Source organism: Triticum dicoccoides, chromosome 3A, assembly GCF_002162155.2.
Source record: "Triticum dicoccoides isolate Atlit2015 ecotype Zavitan chromosome 3A, WEW_v2.0, whole genome shotgun sequence".
In the NCBI taxonomy this organism is placed as follows: Eukaryota; Viridiplantae; Streptophyta; class Magnoliopsida; order Poales; family Poaceae; genus Triticum; species Triticum dicoccoides.
This window is the reverse complement of record NC_041384.1, coordinates 204,794,635-204,817,898: the sequence shown is the minus strand read 5'-3', so window position 1 is coordinate 204,817,898 and position 23,264 is coordinate 204,794,635. Positions and strand designations below refer to the sequence as shown.

Here is a 23,264-nt window from a genome sequence, read left to right as displayed (position 1 = left end):
GAGTGCTTTCATTTTCAGCATTGTCATCGTATGTGTAATAGTGTAGCCCATGTTCTTGCGAGGTATGGTTATGGTTTGGCCGGGGCCCCTGTTGTCTGGGGTGAGTTTGTGCCGGAGTTTGTTTCTGATCTGGTAGCCAGTGATATTGCTGGGTCCAGTGTTTAAATGAAAACTTTTTTCAAAAATAAAATAAAATAAAATTACATTTATCCTTTTTAAGCAACAAGAAGAAACTTTATGCTAAAAGTAAACCCTTTTTTGAATTATATAGATATAAATCAGCTCTTCTCCAGACCCGCTAAAAAAAACCTTCTCCAGAAGGTAAACGAGCCCGTTCGGTACTGAGCGAGGTTTGCCGTGCCTACTATAGGGCTCGCGAGTTCTCCGCCTCGTCTCATCTCCCCCTCTTTACCGACACGACCCGGCGGCCAAATTTAGGGTTTTGCTCCCGCAATCTTCCCCCGGAGCCGCCGCCTCCTTCCCGCCCCGGCGGCGATCCAGCTCGGCGTCTCCATCCGCCGATCCGGACTTTTTTTCAATCTCCGGATCTCGCTCAAGATGGTGCGTTACCTCCCTCCCCTTTCCTCTCGATCCCCAAAGCTGGAGATGCGGTCGTGTCTAACTTAGTATTTTCGTTCTTCCGCAGCTTCCCCTCTCGCTCCTCAAGACCGCCCAGGGGCATCCCATGGTAAGACCGCTCTAGCTCTCCCTGTTCCAATCGTGTTAGGGTTTTCTTGATTTGTTTTGCGTGGTTTCAGCTCGTGGAGCTCAAGAACGGCGAGACCTACAATGGGCACTTGGTGAACTGCGACACGTGGATGAACATCCACCTCCGGGAGGTTATTTGCACCTCTAAGGTGAATTCTTGTGCTCCCCATCTCCCTCCTGTGGTTGAGTTTATTTGCACACGATTTTTTTTATATTGACGCATTAGAAGAGAAACTGCGTCAAGCCAAAAACGAGAAAAAACAAAAAAAAAGCCAAGAGCAGAGACAACTAAGAATAAGCTACGAGAGGCAAAATAACTGTACAGCTCCCTTAGACCTTGTATAATGGGAGGTGCTTAGAGAGATGCTTAGAAAAATAAACCGGGTTTTTCTGAAGCACCGGTGCCTATTTCTACAGGAGAGACGCTTAACCTTCCCTAAGCATCTCCCATTGTACAAGGCCTTACTCTGCTAGCGAAGGTAGTATGTCAGGAGGACGCCTGTGGTGGTCTCCTGAGAGCCTTCATGCATCCGTAGTTGGCCTCCATGAGAATTGAATCAACCAGTGCCAATACTTCGGTGGTGGCGCTGTCAAACACGCAGTCGTTCCTTAGCCGCCAAATGTGCGACATCATCAAGATGATGAGAGAATGCCGCCCTTCCCCTTTCTAGAACCATCATATTCCGCAGCCGACTCGAACCAGCCGTCAAAATTTTCTTTCGGGCTCGGGACATAGAGGACTGCGGCGAGGTCTGGTTAAGCACCTGGTGCCATACCGGCCTGACATGATCCATGAGGATATGGTACATTGATTCCGCGGACTGATCACAGAGGGGGCACGCCGGTGGGTGTGGCAGACCTCAACGCTGGAGTTGACTGGCAGTTCATCACCTATTCAGTGTAGCAAGCCGTGCAAAAACTTTGCAATTGACGGGCACTCATCCATCCCAGTTTGCACGCCAATTGATCCTCGATGACTAGCTATGGACGTCGAGGATCAGTTCATTTGGAACCTGTCCTGTGGACAGTACTTAGCGTGCTTGGCGTACAACGATTTACTTGCTGGCACGGTCAAAACCACCACTTCCTGTGCAATCTGGGATCGGTGAGCATGGCTTGCTACATTGAGTCGTGCTGGAGTGCCGATCAACTTAAGATTAGTTAAGGACATTACTTGGCTAAACGAACAGGGGAGTCAGCTCTTTATTTCTGAATGAAATTATGCACAGAACAACACACTTGATGTGGAGATTGCTGGGTGTTCTCTTGGACTCTTTAATATTTTTGTCTTACTAGATTAGACTGAGATGTCTTCTCTTACGTTCTATGGTTGGGTTTGCAGGATGGTGATAAGTTTTGGAGGATGCCGGAGTGCTATATTCGTGGTAACACGATCAAGTATCTTCGGGTTCCTGATGAGGTATGGCTTTCAGATACAATGTGTCTTTGTTTTGTGTATGGATGTAGTTTGCTCGTGTGGTGATTTACATCTGTGTTATGTATCCCCTGATGCACCATAGGGCTGTGCATCGTTATCATCTATCATAAGGTTCTATGTTGGCATATATGTGTATGATATCCAATATCAGTTGCATAAGCAGCACATTGATATTTATGGTTGGTGTGCAAGTCATTAGACTTGGTACATTATGTAATTGCACAATATGCCTTGTTTGTCTATTGTTAGCTGCTCCTACAAAAATAAGATAATGATGTATATTGCTTGAATTCCCCAGTAAAATTTACGTTTTGGTATTGTTTGAATGATTACTTATCAGCTTTGGTCAGACATTGGACCAAGTGGATATTGTATTCAGCATATGCAAGACCCTGCAATCTTAATAAGTGCACTTCATAATATTGGTTCATTTAGGTTATGCAATTGAAATTCAGTGACCTACAATAGCTAAAATAACCGTAGTCTAACTTCAACGCATGAGAATACTTTTGTGTATGGACATATGATATGATAGATACAACGTTTCCCTCTACCCTATTATGTTAGAAATTAGGGGTCAAACTAGCATCCTGTGGTCAATGAAAACCCACAGGGATGAAATTTTAGCTGAATAGAAGAGTATTTATTTGTGCAATAGCACGACCAGCTCTAGTTTGTGCACTGTAATATGCGCATTGAGCTCTAGCCAGTGCAGTGTAGTGTGTTCAGACTTGATATTTTCTAGAGAAGTAGTCTAATCAGCTAGAGTATTTATTTGCGCAATAGCACGACTAGCTCTATTTTGTGCACTGTAATATGCGCATTGAGCTCTGGCCGGTGCATTGTAGTGTGTTCAGACCTGATATATTTTCTAGAGAAATAGTCTAATCAGCTAGCTGTACAAGGGTCTAAACTTCAACATAGTTGGCTAGCTGGCTATGAGGATTGCTTTGGCTTTAAATCACTAAAATACCGCGCCAACTAAATCTCCATTTACTATGGCCCTTATTTTTTTTTCAAACTTGTACATATTATCTTTACAGTTAAGAGGACTGAAGCTATCAGTATCAGTAGTGAAGTTAACCAGCTGTTTCTATCCTGACTGCATGAGCTTTATGTTTCACTCACAGGTGATTGACAAGGTTCAAGAGGAAACTTCTAAGAGTAGATCAGGTATGCATCCAAAGACTAAAGCTTATTGAATCAGCAGTGGGTTGTTCATTGGAACACATATTTATATGTTTACACATTTATGTTCTAATAAACTGGCAAGTATATATAATTATAGCTACATTTTATTGGTTGTGTGTTATTTATGAACTGCTCATCACTTCATACTATTGGGCAAATTGACATTGTGTGGTCTCTGAGGGGCAACTTGACTCTCTCATACTCATTAGGTTAGAAGTATAATAGTGCGAAAGTATTCTAGTCTAATAGTGTCATTTTTCATGTGGCTAAACATTGTAAACGGTCAAGAGTTTTTGTTTTTCTTAAGTTCGGCTGCACTAAGCACAAACACAGTGTCTGACTTGTATTCTTAAAGAGAGGCAGCTATTTGTTCTGTTGCTCCTTTTTCTTCATAGGCCATTGATCTTAGAAGTACAATGTTGATAGCATGATCAGAACTAAGCATGATGAATGAATAATGCATATATTTGCAGTAACAATACCGTGATAAACTTGATCTCAGATCTGCTGGCACTAACTTCAACACTATTAGGCTTTATTATCTGTATGTAAATACCCACCGGTAGTACATTACAGTGGACTCTGTGTTGTTAGGAGCGCCAACGTGCACGTACAGTAATTTATTCATTACTACTATTATAACCTGTAGAACTTACCCTGTTCTTTGATAGAGCTATTGATTCAGTGCTGTTCTGAATTATTTCATGCTACTGTATATGCAGATAGGAAGCCACCAGGTGTTGGTCGTGGAAGAGGAAGAGGAGATATAGGCACTAAACCTGGAGGCAGAGGCATCGGTCGTGGCCAAGATGATGGCAAAGGCGGTGGCCGTGGAAGGGGCGGAATTGGAAGTAAAGGTGGCAACAAAGGCGGTATGTTCGCTACTTCTGCTTAGATTCCGCTGCCATGTGCTCTTGGTTTTCTAGATAACAACATACTGACCTGTTGTTGTACTTGATGGCAGGACGTGGTCGTGGGTAAGACGGATCTTGAGATGCGAGAATGCCGCTTTTTAAGGCCTGTAGTTGTGGTGTTGCATAGATTGCTTAGGACATGAAAAACTTTGGAGCTGGAATTGCTGGGTTTTGCGGTATGGTATGGCAAACGGTTTGTGTGGTATGAAGTTACCGAGGAGTTGGATGTCCTAATATTTTGGGTATGGGCATTATGCGTACTAGTCAACATGTATTTGCAAAGTTCCAGCCCAGATTTTACCTATTTGTTGGTTGTTGAGATATCGTTCTGTGATGTCAAAGTGCAGTTTTTATCAATGACGGTCAGTAGCCTGCTGCCTACGATGTTTGTGCGTTAAAAGATGCCTGTCGATGCAGCAGATGGTTTCCATCTGGAACTTAATTTTCTTTCTTTCGGAGAGACTGATTCGACGCGTGTAATATTAAAACGGGATACTGCAGATGGAAAACATCTAGTAACCTGCTACTGCATGCATCACAAAATTTAACTTTGATTTGATAATAAATTAGACCAACTGAACATGATGAAAATTGTACCATTGAATTCATACTGAAAAGTACTCCCTCTATCCCATAATTTTTAAGTCATAATTATATACTTCCTCAGTCCCGAATTAATGTTAGATATATCTGTATATAGACAAGTCTAACACAGGTAATTTGGGATGGAGATAATATATTACTCCAGTATTGGTCTAATTTATGGTCAAAAGTTGAAAATTGGCAAAAGCGCGCGCCTTATTCTTCCATCTCACTCCACTTGGGCCGCTCTGGTGTGTTTGGAATAACGACGGTGGGGGGATGGAGCAGTTTAACCTTACATGTTACAGAAAACAGCTATCGCAGTCTACGCCAGAGGTCAAGAGCTAGTGATCGGAGAATCTCTCTGTCTCCATGCGCCTCCCCTTGAGAAAATCCTTGTACCAAATCGCAGACCTCCTTGGATACCTCTTGAGATCCTCATTGGCAAAATCCACGTAATACAGCCCATACGTGTCCCCGACACTAAGTAGTTCATATAAATCCATCAGCGACCAGGCAAAGTAGCCCCTAGTATTCGAACCATTCCTGTCATCACCAAAAAAAGAAATGTTCATGTTTTTTCTTTTGACAGCAAATAAAAATGCTCATGTTACTATCACATGAACGATTCTATAATGCAAACTAAAAGGTCCTTTGGTGCACTCGCATCATTTTGCCATTTTGTTGAAGACTGGCAGGATGAGGATTTTGCTTGTAATACCTGAGAGCAATAAGCAGGTTTTTAAGATGTTCACTCAAGAATTCCACCCTAGGGCCATCATCAAATACCACATCTTGATGCATTGGATACCCTACAGTTGAAAGTTTTTGCAAGTCGTGTTAATGGTGTTTATTAAAAGAATATATAGGCACTAGGCTGGACTGAATATTTAGACAAGAATAAGCACATGTCTTCTGTAGCACTGAAGACCATTTTAGGGAAGTGAAAAATAGTTTCATAATATTGGGCAGCACTGCATGATTCTAATTTTTTGGACATCATATAAGTAGGATGCTAAACAAGATACACAAAATCGCCAGATCAGCCGGCTTATTTTATCAACAAGGATAGTTGCAAAATACTTACCATTCTCATGGATATAGATTGGAGGATTACCATAAGATTGCTTCAAATGTTCAAGCACTTGCCGTAGACCATAACCTGGCACAGAGAACTGAGAAGCACTATATGTCAGCCCTCTGTTATTATACATTTAATATCTAAAAACAGATTTACTGCAAGTTTCTCTTACCCCAGTGGTAGAATTGCTTGCAACTGCAAGAGGTAAATCATGGATTAAATTATCACACTAAAATAAAGAATTCCAATATGATTAAAATAATCAACATGAATCCAAAGTACACAGCTAGCTAGATAATGGAAGATTACTCAATGAGCAGAAATTGCTTCTGGTAGTAACTATTGATCTATAGAATAAATCGCATTGTCCATAAACTTGTGTGTTTGTCTTTTTTTTTTCTTGAGGATACACCACGGAAAGGTGTATCAGATTCATAGAAGAAGAGCCAAGAAGGCTGATTCAATGCCGAGCGGCAAACAATGCATGGAAACAACCACATCACGACTACAACGACACACTACATGCCTTGCTCGGCCTCCACCACAAGTGGCGAAGAGGCAGAACACAGAGCACCAAGGCTGCGTCACAGCCAAACCTAAACACCTCGGCAGCACGACCTTTGACATGCAAATAACTTTCTCGGCACCCTAAACTCGTTTCCTTTAAATTGTATTGTCCATAAAATGGTCCCAACGTTGTTTTCGCAAAAAAGAAAAGAAAAAAATAAATGGAGATGATGTGGCAATGACTCGTCTGCAGATTTGGCTTTCACCTTTCTCTATCTCATCAGTCACCACCCTCTTGCTCCCCCCTCTCTCAACTCAACTTTGCACAGGCCCCTCATCGGAGTGTGCCACCATGCTCCATAACAACAAGTGCGATGTTCGCCGTTCTTCAGCCGGGCACCGATGCTCCTGGCACCCTTCATTCGCCGGCACCGCCTCCATTAATACCTCCTTTTCTCTATTTCTCATATCCACCTATCCCCTTTACGATGCTATGTCTGTGCAGTGAAGGAATGCTAGGAGATCTCGACAGAGTATGAGAACCCCTGGTCCTTGTTGGATCAATCTCAATTCTCAAGTGCCAATGAGGCTTCAACCTATGCCAAATTGGACATCAAGGCCTCCATTCACCTCATCTTGACACGACACGGGATGATCATCTCGGTGGCTACTTTGTGATCTCTGTGCTGGTATTAAGCTATGTTTTGCTTATCTTTCTAGACCAATTATCCACCGGACCACAATAATAAACAGACATAGATTACCAACTAGGATCAATAATAACCCTTTACCGACATGGCGTAAAGCATATTAAAGTTAGTGAAACAAAATCTAGTATATTAGTGCTGACATTTTCCTAGATTTTTTCCTGACATGAATAAACTCTAGAAAAACGACAATGATTGAGTCCCCAAAATACAACACATATGAAACTCACTCACATATTGATTTAGCAGCCATATCAGCCCTGAAATCCCTTCTGTTGCTGGGAGCATGATGCGGGTCATCCTTCACGTACAAAAATGTGTAGTAATTGATACCAAGAAAGTCCATAGAGCTGATTAGTTGTTTAGACTGGCTTCGAGAAAATTTTGGCAACTTGGAGCCAGTATTTTCCTTCATCACAAGTGGGTAATCTCCATAATAGAGAGGATCCAAGAACCTAATACAGAGAAACAACCAAATTTACAGAAGGGCCAAAGTTTTCTCACCATTTTAGTGCAACGCATGGCAGCATTTACATTTACAAAGTCCAACTTTCTAGTTTCATAAGTTTACACATACTTTAAATATGAAAAGTGTCCCACCATTGTGTGGTTAGAAAAGTATTCAGTTTTTTGTACAGAAATCGGCAAACCACGAATCCAATAGTACTTGTTGAAAATTTCAAAATGAACAATTACATACCAGATAGTCAAATACATACTTTAAACCATATCAATTTAAAGAATAATGTATTGACATATACAGAAGAACTCCACTAATAAGGAGCTTACTGGATTGGGTTTCAGTACCGTAGAACATCTGTATGGTATTAAAGTACGTGTAATCTAAATTCACTATTTGTAAGATTATTCAGGCCCTAAAATTCCATGGACTCTGGCACTCTGCTAAATAACATAATGTTCTCTCAGACACGTTATCTGTCCTAGGACAAGTTTAAATAGTAAAATTTAAACGAGTTCAAAAGCAAGTTTCATTGGCAGTTTGGCAAAAATTCAAGAGACAATGGAGACATCCAACTAGTATGAAATAAGCCGGACCCCTAAAAAGCTTCTCATTCGTCAAGGCCAAGTATGAAATCGATGCTGGTACTGTAAAGGTAAAACAACAACAACAAAATGATCAACCTACCAGCCTGTGTAGAAGGCTTGTGCTCTTTTCGCTGCAGCTATATCTTCTGTTGAATTTGTATAAGGTAATATGTTATTTATAAACATATTCATGCCAATAAGTCCGTGTTGCTTTGCCTGCAACACAAAGTATATTTTTTTGTCCATGGATATAACCGATTTCATATGAAACATGGTGCTTTCAACGTCCTTAGGAAAACTAGAAGACAGTTAAGCTATATCTGAAGTCCAAGGGACATATGAATGTTACAGCACTAATTTTGCGTATATAACATACTTCTAATAATTAGCACAGAATATCGGCAACAAAGATAGCATTAAGGTTTTTCTTTTTGGAGCAGACCAATTATTCAAGACAACAATTTATTCTAATCTCAAATAACTTGACAAATATCACATAGACTACTGCATTGATGGTTCAGAATAACAATGTTGATCTAACTATTAAGAAAGAATTTTATAAGTACCTTAGTACTAATTTGCTAGCGAAAAGATATTACCTGATACTTTCTTCTGTATAGTGACACAGCTGAGCTATGAGCCAATAAGCAATTATGAGCTACAATGTATGGCTCATTTACAGAGTCCCCAGAGGAACAGTTAGCAAATCCAAATGGTTTAGAACATCTCCCTGGTGGCCCGATACCAGCATCATATCCAAGCGAAACTAAAGCGTTAGGTTCATTTAGAGTAGTCCAATTGGTAACCCTATCCCCAAATTCCCTAAAGCACACATCTGCATATGCTGTGAAATCATCACTGGAAACAGACAATGGAGTTAAAAAGTGCCTTATATTCTATGCATTTACATCCGATAAATCTACAGGCATGGCAAAAAGCAATCTGGTTTTGTACAATGCATACATAATACGTGTTTTTGTGCCTACATTATTATTCTGCACAATTATCCATAACATACACTAACAGTAATGAATAATACCATACTTACACATCATATTTTTCAAAAATGAAGACAAAAAATTAAATGCATGAAAACAGAATACATACATTATTTGGGGACTCAACCATCCACCATATTCATCTTCAAGGATCTGAGGAAGATCGTACTGGAAAATCATTGTATGTGGTTGAATTCCTGCAAGATAACATAGTAAGGATTTGAGTAAGTGCTCAATTCTTTAATGGCATTCTTCATTAATGCCACTTATTATTTATCAAACTAAATATTAGAGGTACATAATACCCCTCCAGTTCAAAAAAATATACCCCTCCAGTTCCGTTTATACGTCTACTTTTGCCATTAAAAAGAAGATAAATACAGTTATAGAATAAAAAAACAGGATGAGTAAGTTAAACTGGACATGTTATGGGCAGTTCAGTCCAACTCTTCATGGACTTACTCCCTAGTCCAACCTCTGGCCTATAATTTCAGTCCACTATAAATTCAGGGGTGTAGGGCCCGGCTAAAACCTACTGGTATCATTTTCATTTATATTTACTAACTGTCAGAGTTCAACTTCTTTTACTGCATGCAGCATGTGTACAAAATTGAATTCATTGATTTGTGAAGAGAGTGAATAGTATGTAGTCTCCGTGACGATTAGATTTAATAGGTAGATAAATATCTTGCATGTAAGATTTACCATGATCAAGAAGTTCATTGATGAGATTGTTGTAGTATTCTACTCCTTTTGGATTGATTTCTCCTCTTCCATCTGTGGAAATGTGAAGGTAAACAGAACTATTGTTTGTAAAAAACCAACTTAACGAGAAAACTTTGCTACAAGTTTTTCGAGGACATACTAGGAATAAGCCTTGACCAAGAGATAGAGAATCTATAAGCATCCAGCCCCGTCTCCTTCATTAATTTGATATCCTCCTGTGACAAACACAAGAAAAGATACTGTCTCATCCTAAAATTTTCAAATTTGGATGTAAACATATAATTCATATGCATACCATGATTCCAATGCATTTTGGATTTTTGGGATTCAGTTTGGAAATTTATAAACCCTAATTGAATTCGGGTTTTATTAAATACTCCATATCAAAGCCCTGTTGCATTAATGTTTTTCAAGGTTGCATCAGGGTTGGAACTACTTTTCCTATGATCTATATTATCCCTTCTACTTTTGTGCAAGTTTTGAAATTTTTGGGTATGAAATGGCAATATTTAAGCTAGATTCAAATCCTAGTTCAAATATGAGAAAAACCACACACTATGTACTTGGGCCTCAGGCCAGCAGCAGCGCAGCCCAACCAGCCGCGTAGCCACTTAGGGCCCACGACCCAACCCTGCACCCGAACCGGTACGTAGGCGAGGGACAAGTCCCGGCTGTCCGATCTAATGAAGATCCAACAGCTCACGCTGTGCCCGAGTGATTGACTCCCTGATAGGTAGGACCCACCTGTCAGTTCGTTGTCATCTTCCGTCCGAGATCCCCGGGCACGCCCTCAAGAACGACGCAGCATTCCCCCACTTTCTCCACCTTCTCGAGACCGAATGGCCACGCCACCACCCCTTTAAACCCCCCTTGCTGCCCTCATCAAAAGCCCCCACCCAGCTCACCCTCTCTGCTACCAGGCCGCCAAAATTTTTCGTCGCTGCGATTGCGGTTGCCGTTGTTGGCCGATTCCGACACACACAAGTGAAGGGCGGGCCCCTCTTTTCCCCTACTGGCTCTACGCACTTCATCGCATCCTTTTGAAAGCGCCGAGTGTCCAGGTCAACCCCAGGACATGATCACGAGCACACCGGTGCAATAACCACTGCCGCGACCATGTTTCCAGCGAGGTGAGCTACCAATTGACCATGCCGGGTTGTCTATTCACTTCGCCGCACTCAAGTGCGTTGCGCTGAACCATCGCCATGACCACAAGACTACTGCAGCAGAATCGCCGGCGAAACCCAAAGCTCGCAGTTGCCACCTGCAACCCTGACAAGAGATTCCTGGCAATTCTGACGAGCCGTGGCACCCCCACGACTACCATCGTCACCGCCATTCGCAGATGCACCCGTTGATATGATCACCATCATTTTTTGTTAACTAAAATAAACTCTGTTAATTAGGCACTTTTGCAGAAAAGCCCATGAACCTTAGAACCTTTATAACCTTTTATCTGTAACTCCAGATGAGGTGATTCTTTTTGCATATTGATACCCGTGGAGTGCTTCCTCCAACAGTACAATTCTTTTTTTGAAATTTAAATTTGAATTTGGTTTAAATTTGAATCTTATTTAGGCCCTAATTTGCAAACCATGAACCCAAATGGAGTGATTCTTTTTGCAAAATGATCCTTATGTACCCTAGTTTCACATAGAACATTATGTTGAATTTCCACCAAATTATTCTTTTAATTTTTGAAATTGCAGATACATTTCAAAAATGATGCCATGGCAGAGGTTTTGGAAACTTGAATTGATCATACTTTTTGATCTATGGTTCCAAATCCAGAAATTCTTTTTGGTTTGTATTCCAAAGGAACATGTCTAGTAGAACCATATTTTCCAAGATTGAAATTTTCAAATCATTTGAATTTGAATTCAAACGTTGCTTGAACCTAGTTTACAAACCATTTATCCAAATCAAATGAATGTTTTTTCAAATTGATTCATATGATGACCACAAACCATTTGAATCATTTTGAGACCGACCCAACCCAAAAAGTTTGAATTATTTTTAATTTTAGTTCAAACCTTGTTTGAAACACAACTTCCAAACCCATTTAAATTCAAACATGAATCTTTTACACACTGATTCACATGTTGAACCCTATCCTTTCAAACCTTTTGAATTGAATTAGTGTTGCAAAATTTAAATCTAATTTAAATTTAAGGTGAACCTCATTTGACCACAACTGATAGACCACATACCCAAATGCAATGATTCTTTGTGCACACTGAATCCTACATTGAGCCTTAGCCAATATAATACTGCCATAAGTTCTTATTTGGTTCTTGTTGCCGTTCATTCAAGTTTTCTTTTTGTATGAATTATTTGGTTCTTAAGTTGTTATTCATCGTTATGCCCTTTTAATGTATAGATGGCGAGGAGTGTAATGTCTGCACTTGTGGGGAGTGTTACGTCAGCAACAACTTCCAAGGCAGGTGGAACATCTGATCATGTCACCTCTATTTTCATTATGCATGTAGTATGCCATGATAGGGTGTGAGTATAGAACTATGCCTTTTTTGAGCTGGAAGAACTATGCTACTAATATGCTATGTGAAAGTGCATGTAACCCCTAAGTGTGTTTTGGTAACTAATTACAATCTCTATGGACTAATGTTTTCATTAATATATATTTGAGGAATATTCCATAGGTGGTGCCTTAAGGATATTGGATGGATTCAAGGATGAATGTCGTAAACACAAAGATATACTCTGTGCTTTGGTATTGAATGACAATTCCTGTGGAGCATCAAGTGCATTGTATCTTATATGAAGAAATGCTCCATAGTGATGCATGAAGCATATGGATTGATTTGGGAAGAGTTCCACCAAAACCCTCATGAAGAAGTCCTCATAGTATCCCTCTCTAGTTACCCCGTGGCCACGGGATCCAGGGCCCGTGCCCACCAGGTCAAGGGAAATCTTGTTGGACATTTCGTGCGCACTGGCCTCCTGACCCCCACGGACACCGGGTCGAGTGTTAAACTCTCTGGATACCTCGTGCGCACAGGGTCTCTGACCCCGTGCCTACTAGTGAGGTTACTAGTTGGTCTTTGGATATATCTATTGAAGCCATCAAGATTGATTTTAGTGTCTAACCAATTATGTTCAAGGTGGAGTTCATTAGATGATACCAAAGGTTGGCATATTTGGGCTTATAAGGATCAAGGACTTGAGAGAATTATTTATGGGAAAAATTCAAGTTATGGTTCTAAGACAAGAAAATGGTGAGTGAAGAATTCATTATGCCTCTCAAGAGATTGTGCTGGAGCATTTAGAAGAGCAAGTGATGACCAATATGATGTTCATGGTGAAACTTGATAGGGCCATGAAAGAGTCTTTGGTGATACATTCTTGAAGCAATTAAGTGAAATGAAGAGTTAATTGTGGCTTTCGAGAAACCAAGATGGAGCGTGAAGTAAAGATGTTGGTTGACCAAGATGACGCTAGAAGATTGTATACTAGATGGTCATCACACAAGCACAAACAATGTACTGCGTGGGCTCTAGTGATCTAGTGGCATGATAACTAAATTGTGAATTGCTTTTTGTGAACTAACCCATGCTACGTGTTTGCTATGTCTATGTGGGTTAGGTGTTTCTCATGGGCTTGCGTCAAAAGAAAGATTTCAAGTTGCCTATGTGATGATCACATCAAGTGGTGATGGTCATCGAGAAGTGCAAGTGCAAGATGACCATCTAGGGGTTATATACTTTGAAGCTTGCGGTCCACATCGTGATAATGTACATGTGAAGATGTGCTTAAGTGAATGCTTCCCTCATTGCAATATGGGTAAGCAATTCGAGTATCTTCACCAAGTGACTGTGGTCAAGAGAAGGATTCCAACTTGAGGCAAGCATTAACATTGTCATCAATCTCAAGTGGAATATGCAAGGAAAATATTAGCTAGATTTTCCTAGTTTTACCAGTCTCATGGTGCTTGGTGGGAGGCCGGATTATAGGTTTGATAATCGTACTATCAAGAGGGACTTTTGGGCGAGTAGCGTGATCACTTCATATGCTGAGGGCTCAAACATTTGCATGTTTTCCATCAATATTTGTTTTTGATGTTGGGTGGTTCTCTATGTGAGGACCCTGGGCTTGTCCACAGCTTTAAACGAGCCCAAGATCATCAAAATCTGAGTTCGTATGAAAAAGTTATGCATGTTTCAGTTTTCTGCTGTGGGTTGTCTCTGGGTAGACCGTGGGCACGAGTCCTCCCTTGCCCATGGGACTATACCATGCCAACGGGACCCAATGGGCACGACGTGTCTAGAGAAGGTCCGTTTGAGTCCAACGACTAGTTTTGGGGGGTTGGCTATTTAAGTGCTCTAATTCCCCGCCGGTATGGGTGTTGTTCATAGATGTTTATACCACTCTTTTGAGCCACAATCCACAATCCACCTCCTGCAAACCCCTATCTCCCCTCTATGTGAAGGGGGATTTGTGTATGGATCTTGGAGCCATTTGTTGATCCCTTCCATTATGCCCCTCTCTTCAATCTCCTACTTTCTTGAGTTGCACCTTGTGAGATTGAGAGAGTGAGTTGAGCATCTGTTGCTTGTCCTTACTTTGCATTTGTCGCATTGGTTTGAGCTCCCCGCATCAATTTGTTCGAGTGAGAGTCTGCGAGTTTATTACTCTTGGAGGCCGCCGCCTTCTAGACGGTTTGGTGGTGTTGACTTGGTGATCTCTTTGAAAAGTTTGTGAAGATGCCTAGGTGGTCGAGGTTCCTCAGAAGCTTCCTTGCTTGCGGTGTGCTTCGAGAAGGTTTGTAAAGGTGTGGTGTTCAAGACCAACCCCAAGTAACTGAGGCTCATCCGTTAAGGGTGAGTCAAAAGGGAAGAATATGGTGAGCCACTTGTTGGCGCTTCGGAGTTTCGGCTTCGACACTGCTCCAATGGATATTAGCACTCTCACAAGTGTGAACTTTAGGATAAATCTACTTCCCGACTAACTTGTGGTTATCTCATTCCCGCATCCTTTACTTTTCAGAATTCATACTTGCTCTTATTGATATATCTTATGTTAGTTTGAATTGCTTAGTTGCATCCTTCAATCCCATATATTATGACATAGTTTGTGCTTGCAAGGTTCCTTTAAGTGCATATCTTGTTTAGCATAGGCTGTTGGTGAACTTAGTTGAGCCTAACATATTTAGGATTAGAGCACCTTCATTTTAATCCGCATTAGGATAAAGCCAAATCCGCAAAAGTTTCAAAACGCCTATTCACCCCCTCTAGGAGACGTATAGGTCCTTTCACTATTCTATGAAACGTAGTAGGATAGCGATATGTACTTACCATGTTCCTTGTCGCCAACGCTTGGAGTTACAATGCTTAGACATGCTATGCTATATACAGGGCGGGATCACATAAACTACCAAAGTTGAAATGTATGTCTAAGCTTATGTACTACCAACTCCAGTTAATGAATCACGGGGTGAAAGTGGCATTGCTTGGTTTATCTTGAGTGGCACCCGTAGGGCCATTTCTATGGCGATAACCTACTGGGATGTTCACTTTTGGTATGTCAATCAGGTTCAAAGAGATTGTACATGTTCCTAGTTTAGTAGCTTTCATGTGTAGCCGTGTGTCATATAAGCTCCAACTTAGATAATTAATTAAGTTTTGGGGACCTAACCCTATATGACCAGAAGATGTAGGTGTTTGGTAGGTGTATGGTCATACAAGGTGGACTTAGGGAACTACTTTCCAAAGGCTTCGCCTTGGTATTTTTCTGATTACTCTAGAATATGTGTTTAGTAGCAAATGGTACTGACTAGGTCATGCGGGTAAAGTACATAAATCAATCGAGAGTGTAAAAACTAATTATGATTGGTCGTGTCCACGGTTATGGACAATTTTGAGCAAGTTGGCTTAGAGCCATATGTAAGATCTCATCACCATAATTTTATTAACTAAAATTTGATGGATTGAACATGGGAATATGATCTTTGTTGGAAACAACCAATGCTAAGGCACCTCCATCGGGTTTGAGCCAGCAGGTCTAGGACTTATGCTACGTGATGCATCATATCCAGTATTATAGAGTAGGCCACCTATTACAAAGTTATGATAAAACTATTGCGCTGCTTGCAAAACAAACCAAAATCTCCACTTAACCAAAAATGAATGTAGGTGAGATAGGTCTGTTATATATTTTCATATGACAGTTTCCAGTACGATCAATGTATTGACCCTTGTGGTCGCAACGTATTATGTTGCAGTGATACTGACGAGGAGTGGACATAACGTAGAGTTGTGAGTCTCCACTCGACATGGTTCGCCTATGGCATGGATGGTACTGTATGAAACTTATTTGCTTTCCGTTGTAATGCTACACTATTTGACTAGCTCTGGCTAGTGGTTTGTACTAAAGTATGTTATTCCGGATCTTTCAATGTAATAGTGAGTGGTGCATTTGTGTTTGGTATTATGTCGGTATCGTGTATTCTAGCAAATCAATCCAAGGGCTAGCATGGTAAACACAGAGACTTAAACCTTATCAGGTTGATCATCACAAATTCACCATTATTAGCATGCAACATTTTACCAGGATTGGCTACTTTTTGTCATGTTTAGGGGAGCTATAGTTAGTCAATGATGTTTACATCATTTAATTTTTTCTCAAGCTAGTGTTGGTTCGAAAGAAAAAAAATCTTAACAAATATTTTACTAACATATTTTGGAGTCACTACCTATAAAGTACCCTCTCACCTCTCCTCATACCTCAACCACCCACTCCATCTAAAACCGGAGCATACCAAACCAACCTCTCTTTGATAGCATGTTGTGCACAGTTCTTCTTAGCAACTACATGAGCATTTGTGTTGTAGGCGTTGATTGGTTGGGCTTATTCTTGGCTTTTGCACTTTTATAAACCCAAAACATTTATTTATGAGGTTTCACTTTCGATTTTGGCTTGTACCACCATGTAACAATACTAGTCATAAGCCAGAAGCTCATAAATAGGTATTTTTGGCTTATAAGCCAAAGTACAAAAGCCAGAAATAAGCGCAACCAAACATCTCAATAACACGATATACATAGGCCAATTAAGGGTGGCAGACTTGAGTTACAAAAATTACCATACCTTGTACTTGTGGTAGCCGTCAGCTGCCACGTCACCATTTACAGAGTCATCACCTGTATTGCAGAACTTATAAGCATCGAGGCATAATCCATATGCACAATCCATTTCTTTCGATTTCCACCATGAACCTGAACCCAGACACTAAACCGACCCGGGTTGAAAAAAAAACCCACGAGACTGAGAGTCATTTATAGTGACTACAACAACTATTTTTTCTTAAACACACATCTAAATGTGTTTCTTTCGTGTTAGAAGGCAGCACCGAGATGGTGCGACTACAATTAACTATGATTTGGGGCCATAGGAAAAAAATAGTGGCATAACTGAGTAGCGTGGCACAACAGATGGCAAAAGTGCTAAAAACCCAATATTCAAAATGTGAAATGAGCAAATTGCAATGATCTATAATTGTTTAGAATATTAATTTAATCTTCAAAAGTAAGTATATGATGCTGAAACTTCAATCGTTCAAAGCAGACGAAGCAGAAGGGGGACGGTGAAGAGTGAATCTAAGAGAGGAGCATGGGGCGCGGGCACGTAACCACATTCGACGAGTTCGTGCGATGAGGAACCAAGCACTAACCTTGGAGAGCAAAGTCGTCGGATAGGAGGGGGATGGGGTTGAGCATGATCTGAGGGAGGGGTGGAGGCGGTGCTCGACGCTGGCGAGACAACTTGAGGATATCATAACATGGGTGCCAGATCCCCGAGGAATCTTCAGCGTCCCGAGTGCATACATCCTCATCAATCATATGCATGTGTCCATACGATTCGGTGATAAATTGATACCGTCATTAACACGGGACCAGACTGGCTTCTACACTTGCTGGATCACTGCAGCGAATATGAATGCCTTCTGCCTTCATGTACTCATGATAGTGTGACGTATATGGCATGTACACAATGAGTTAACACACCAGAAGGCAACTCCTCTTACAAAAGCCTGCCTCCCGACACTTCCTATCAAGCTATATTGATTCTCTCCTATGTATCCGCCAACACCAGAACACGATCGTGGTGATAGGGACGATGGTTTTGAGTTATGACCATATGCTCAAACACACGGCAGACCACTCATCTTTGGTAGATAATCCACTCATTTCTTGCATCCTGCCGCTTCCTATCTGTTAGAAGGGAGAGAGAGATTTGGTGGAATTGTCTATGTATTGCTTGAGCCTCATGGGCATATATATAGGAGTATATGGTCATCTTGAAGTACTTCCTCCGTCCGGAATTACTCGTCTGATAAATGCATAAAAATGGATGTACCTAAAACAAAAATACATCTAGATACATTCATTCCTTCGACAAGTATTTTGGGACGGAGGGAGTATAAGGCAAGCCAGAATAATTCCTAGTATATTCTATATTTTCAGCATGAAGGGCATGTTGAACGAACCCTAGGTATGGGCGGCGCGGCCCCCGACGACGGTCATGAAAGCCGACCGCCCCGAGGGCGGCGCGCGGAGCGGAAGCGACGGGCGGTTTAGGGTTTAGAACCCGGAAACTGATACCATGTTAAAAGGAGGAGAGAGATTTGATGAAATTATCTATGTATTGCTTGAGCCTTATGGGCATATATATAGAAGTACATGATCATTTTAAAGTATAAGGCAAGCCAAAATAATTCCTAGTCTATCCTATGTTTCCAATCTAATCAATATACTCAACACTATCGAGGTGCTTCAGCTGAAGCCGAGCTAGCAGCATGCATGGAGTGTGTGGCCCTCGCACTTGAATTGAGGTCGAACCCCTTTATCTTGGAGACCCATTGCACCGTCGCGACAACCATGATCACTGAAGCATCAGTTAATAGATCACTGAATGTCGCTAGTTGGGAAGACTAAACACCTGCTGAGACTTGGGCGTTTACGTGTGATACACATGTTATGAAAGAAATAAACTGTCCCTGCAGACCTCCACGGCGCAGTTCATCCTTGCCGTGTTTCTCCTCCACCTCGCCTCTCGCAGCTGAGTGCCAACCTGGAACGGGAGACGGAAGCGGGGCGTTGAGCGCAAGAAGCACGCTGTTGGTATGGACGGAGTGGGTAAAGATGGGCATGACACATAGGCCCGCATTGTCAGTGATAGAAACGAGTGATCCTGGTTGGGATTGCCTTTTTACTGATGCAACAAAATAGACTTTATTTACTCTAGAACAGTGGCACGAACGTGTGCTAACGGCACAGCAAAAGGGAAACCATGTGTTCTTGCGTACCGGCGTGGGCGTGAGCGAAGGTGTCCCACACGCTGGGAGTCCGGCCGTCCTCCGCCGCCGCGCCTTCCCACTGAATCCCGACGGCCCACCACACACAGAAGCATGTCAACGATCGTGTTCGCCGTTTCACCGCGAATGAACGTAAGCGTGATGGTTCTCACCTGATAAGCTGATGTGCTGGCCCCGAAGCTGAAGTCCACGGGGAAGTCGTCTCTGCTGATCGAGCCGTAGTGCTGGCCGCTCACCGCCCGTGGCGCCGCCGCTGCCGCGACGAGGAGCAGGGCGACGGCGCCGAGAGGCCTCATCGGCTGTGCGTTGCTGTCTTCTCCGTTGTCCGCGCGAAGGGGTGTGGCGTGTACGGACGAGGTTTGATCTGATCAGTACGCTGCACCCGTGCTCGTAGGCCCACCCACAGTCCACAGCCGTCTAATTTCTTTTCGGAAACACTTTGCATCAGTAGTTTGATACAGGTCAATCGTCACACTACAGGAGATCCGTCGATACTTGATTAATCCCACGGTCGAGGGCCTACTTTTGCTAACAACCCGTAATTGACGCAGTCACGTTTGCATAACCCCTGATTCCTCTCCCGCTCCATCTCTCCCGAGGATCCGGCTTGCCTGCTCCCTTTCCGTACTCTCATCCGTGCTCCCACCTCATCCAACGGCTGTTTTTTTTTCTTTCTAATCTAATCATCTCCCCCCTGATTTTAAGGGGTGGGGTCGGGCCTTATTTTGTTCCAATCAAATCAAGCCACGTATGCGGGAGCACGGATGGGCACACGGGAGGGGAGCAGGCAAGTCTCGTCCCTCTCCCGAACCTCAGTTTCTCTATCATGCCTCTGTTGCACCTTCCTCCGAGATCGCCGCCCTTGTTCTCTCCGATTGTGCCGCCAAGATTCCATTTCCTCTGCACCATGCATTCTTCTCACCATGCCGCCAAAGACGCAATTCACTGCCGACGACCGAATTCACCACACCGCCCAGATCTGATCTCCTTTAACGATCTACCCCACGATGTGATGCATTAGGAGGTGACCATGTCCGCTGTCTCCAGCGTGTTTGCTGCCTCACGAGGTGCCTGGAGCCCTGGACCTTGGAAGTTTGAACCGGCTGCCGGAGCACCACCCATCTGCCGGAGAACCAGCAGTGTCCTCTGATCATTTCCACCTCTTCGAAGTCCCTCCTTGAAACAAAGGTAATTCATTGCGTGAATCGCACACCGTTTCATCATCACTTGTTCCCACACACATATTATTTTCAATTCGATGTTTCCAGTAACCATGCTTTGTAAGCATCAGATTTTTTGCTTCGGCAGTCCAACTTGTTTGCATCGATGGATGAAATTGGTTTATAGATCACAAAATGATTGATGCACACATATGTGTTTTAGATGATGCACACACATGTTGGCAACATTCATTGCTTGTTTCCAATTACAAAATTATATGCTTCCACTAGATATGAATTACATCGAGATAACAACAAATTGATGCTTCTTAATATGCATGCTTCCTAACTTTATATTGTATGTTTTCTTCGGTCCAGATAGTGGGGGTAATAGAAACATACTTCTCCTCTTTTTTGTACTTGATATTGCATTTTCAAGAGAATTGTTTGAATCTAACCTTGTTATCACGCTTCCTGTGTTTCATATTCATGCTTCCTTACATGGTATTCTCTGCTTCTGCAGTATGGTACCATACATTCTACGTAATACCAGGTATTGTTTCATACCTTCTATATTTATGCACCATGTCTAGTGGATGTATACTTCAAGGAGTTTTCAGCTGGTTTTGTAGCCGGTGGACGCAGCCGGAGACAAGAAAGCGAGTCGATGATACCTGGATCTTCCCTACAATGAAGATGATGGAAAGAAATCAAGGCTACAGTCTAGACTCTAGAGGAAACATACGATAACAACTTAGGAAGCATTGTATGCACTATTTGTGAATTGAAGTAAATAAATGTGTATCATGTATGAAACTTATTGTATGAACGAACGAAGCAGGAAATAAACTTATGTTCTGTTAGAAGCAAATTAAATTTACCATGCAAATGAAGGAAATATGCCCTAAAGGCAATAATAAAGTTATTATTTATTTCCTTATATCATGATAAATGTTTATTATTCATGCTAGAATTGTATTAACCGGAAACATAATACATGTGTGAATACATAGACAAACAGAGTGTCACTAGTATGCCTCTACTTGACTAGTTCGTTAATCAAAGATGGTTATGTTTCCTAACCATGGATAAAGAGTTGTTATTTGATTAACGGGATCACATCATTAGTTGAATGATCTGATTGACATGACCCATTCCATTAGCTTAGCACCCGATCGTTTAGTATGTTGCTATTGCTTTCTTCATGACTTATACATGTTCCTATGACTATGAGATTATGCAACTCCCGTGTGCCGGAGGAACACTTTGTGTGCTACCAAACGTCACAACGTAACTGGATGATTATAAAGGTGCTCTACAGGTGTCTCCAAAGGTACATGTTGGGTTGGCGTATTTCAAGATTGGGATTTGTCACTCCGATCGTCGGAGAGGTATCTTTGGGCCCTCTCGGTAATGCACATCACTTAAGCCTTGCAAGCATTGCAACTAATGAGTTAGTTGCGGGATGATGTATTACGGAATGAGTAAAGAGACTTGCCGATAACGATATTGAACTAGGTATTGGATACCGACGATCGAATCTCAGGCAAGTAACATACCGATGACAAAGGGAACAACGTATGTTGTTATGCGGTCTGACCGATAAAGATCTTCGTAGAATATGTAGGAGCCAATATGGGCATCCAGGTCCCGCTATTGGTTATTGACCGGAGACGTGTCTCAGTCATGTCTACATTGTTCTCGAACCGTAGGGTCCGCACGCTTAAGGTTTCGATGACAGTTATATTATGAGTTTATGAGTTTTGATGTACCGAAGGAGTTCGGAGTCCCGGATGAGATCGGGGACATGACGAGGAGTCTCGAAATGGTCGAGACGTAAAGATCGATATATTGGACGACTATATTCGGACATCGAAAAGGTTCCGAGTGATTCGGGTATTTTTCGGAGTACCGGGTAGTTACGGGAGAAGCAATGGGCCTTGATGGGCTTTAGTGGGAAGAGGAGAAAGGGCCAAGGGGCTGCTGCGCCCCCCTCCCCTCTGGTCCGAATTGGACTAGGGAAAAGGGGGCCGGCCACCTTTCCTTCTCCTCCACTTCCTTCTCCCTTCCTCCCCTCTTGGTGGACTCCTACTAGGACTTGGAGTCCTAGTAGGACTCCACATCCTGGCCGCACCAATTGCCTTGGCCGGCCTCCTCCTCCTCCATCCTTTATATACTGAGGCAAGGGGCACCCCATAGACACAAGTTGATCTTCATGATTGTTCCTTAGCCGTGTGCGGTGCCCCCCTCCACCATATTCCACCTCGGTCATATTGTTGCAGTGCTTAGGCGAAGCCCTGCGACGGTAGAACATCAAGATCGTCACCACGCCGTCGTGCTGACGGAACTCCTCCCCGACGCTGTGCTGGATCGGAGCCCGGGGATCGTCATCGAGCTGAACATGTGCCAAGAACTCGGAGGTGCCGGAGTAACGGTGCTTGGATCGGTCAGATCGGGAAGACGTACGACTACTTCCTCTACGTTGCGTCAACGCTTCCGCTTCGGTCTACGAGGGTACGTAGACAACGCTCTCCCCTCTCGTTGCTATCCATCACCATGATCTTGCGTGTGCGTAGGAATTTTTTGAAATTACTACGTTCCCCAACAGTGGCATCCGAGCCTAGGTTTTATATGTTGATGTTATATGCACGAGTAGAACACAAGTGAGTTGTGGGCGATATAAGTCATACTGCTTACCAGCATGTCATACTTTGGTTTGGCGGTATTGTTGGACGAAGCGGCCCGGACCGACATTACGCGTACGCTTACGCGAGACCGGTTCTCCCGACGTACTTTGCACAAAGGTGGCTAGCGGGTGACAGTTTCTCCAACTTTAGTTGAACCGAGTGTGGCTACGCCCGGTCCTTGCGAAGG

At 42.4% G+C, this 23,264-nt stretch overlaps 2 protein-coding genes across 3 annotated transcripts; one reads left to right on the top strand and one right to left on the bottom strand.

The window, feature by feature from the left end:
- The first annotated feature begins 322 nt into the window (after positions 1-322).
- On the top strand, positions 323-4,608 carry LOC119267866 (probable U6 snRNA-associated Sm-like protein LSm4). Its single transcript, XM_037549303.1, has 7 exons — positions 323-561; positions 647-688; positions 759-857; positions 2,051-2,128; positions 3,277-3,319; positions 4,060-4,209; positions 4,302-4,608. Exons 1-7 carry the CDS (start codon positions 559-561, stop codon positions 4,316-4,318), a joined length of 432 nt encoding a protein of 143 aa, XP_037405200.1. The 5' UTR covers positions 323-558; the 3' UTR covers positions 4,319-4,608.
- A 277-nt stretch (positions 4,609-4,885) lies between these two features.
- Positions 4,886-19,600, bottom strand: LOC119267865 (beta-glucosidase 10-like). Of its 2 annotated transcripts, XM_037549301.1 has the most exons (14): positions 19,383-19,600; positions 19,222-19,291; positions 18,921-18,986; positions 17,004-17,056; positions 10,039-10,114; positions 9,879-9,950; positions 9,283-9,370; positions 8,775-9,033; positions 8,276-8,391; positions 7,363-7,583; positions 6,087-6,109; positions 5,921-6,008; positions 5,555-5,645; positions 4,886-5,379 (listed from the first exon to the last, which is right to left on the bottom strand). In XM_037549301.1, exons 1-14 carry the CDS (start codon positions 19,524-19,526, stop codon positions 5,178-5,180), a joined length of 1,569 nt encoding a protein of 522 aa, XP_037405198.1. In that variant the 5' UTR covers positions 19,527-19,600; the 3' UTR covers positions 4,886-5,177. The 2 variants fall into 2 exon arrangements, with proteins under 2 accessions (XP_037405198.1, XP_037405199.1); XM_037549302.1 differs by lacking the exon at positions 18,921-18,986 and having other exon boundaries at positions 19,383-19,599.
- Positions 19,601-23,264: the final 3,664 nt, after the last annotated feature.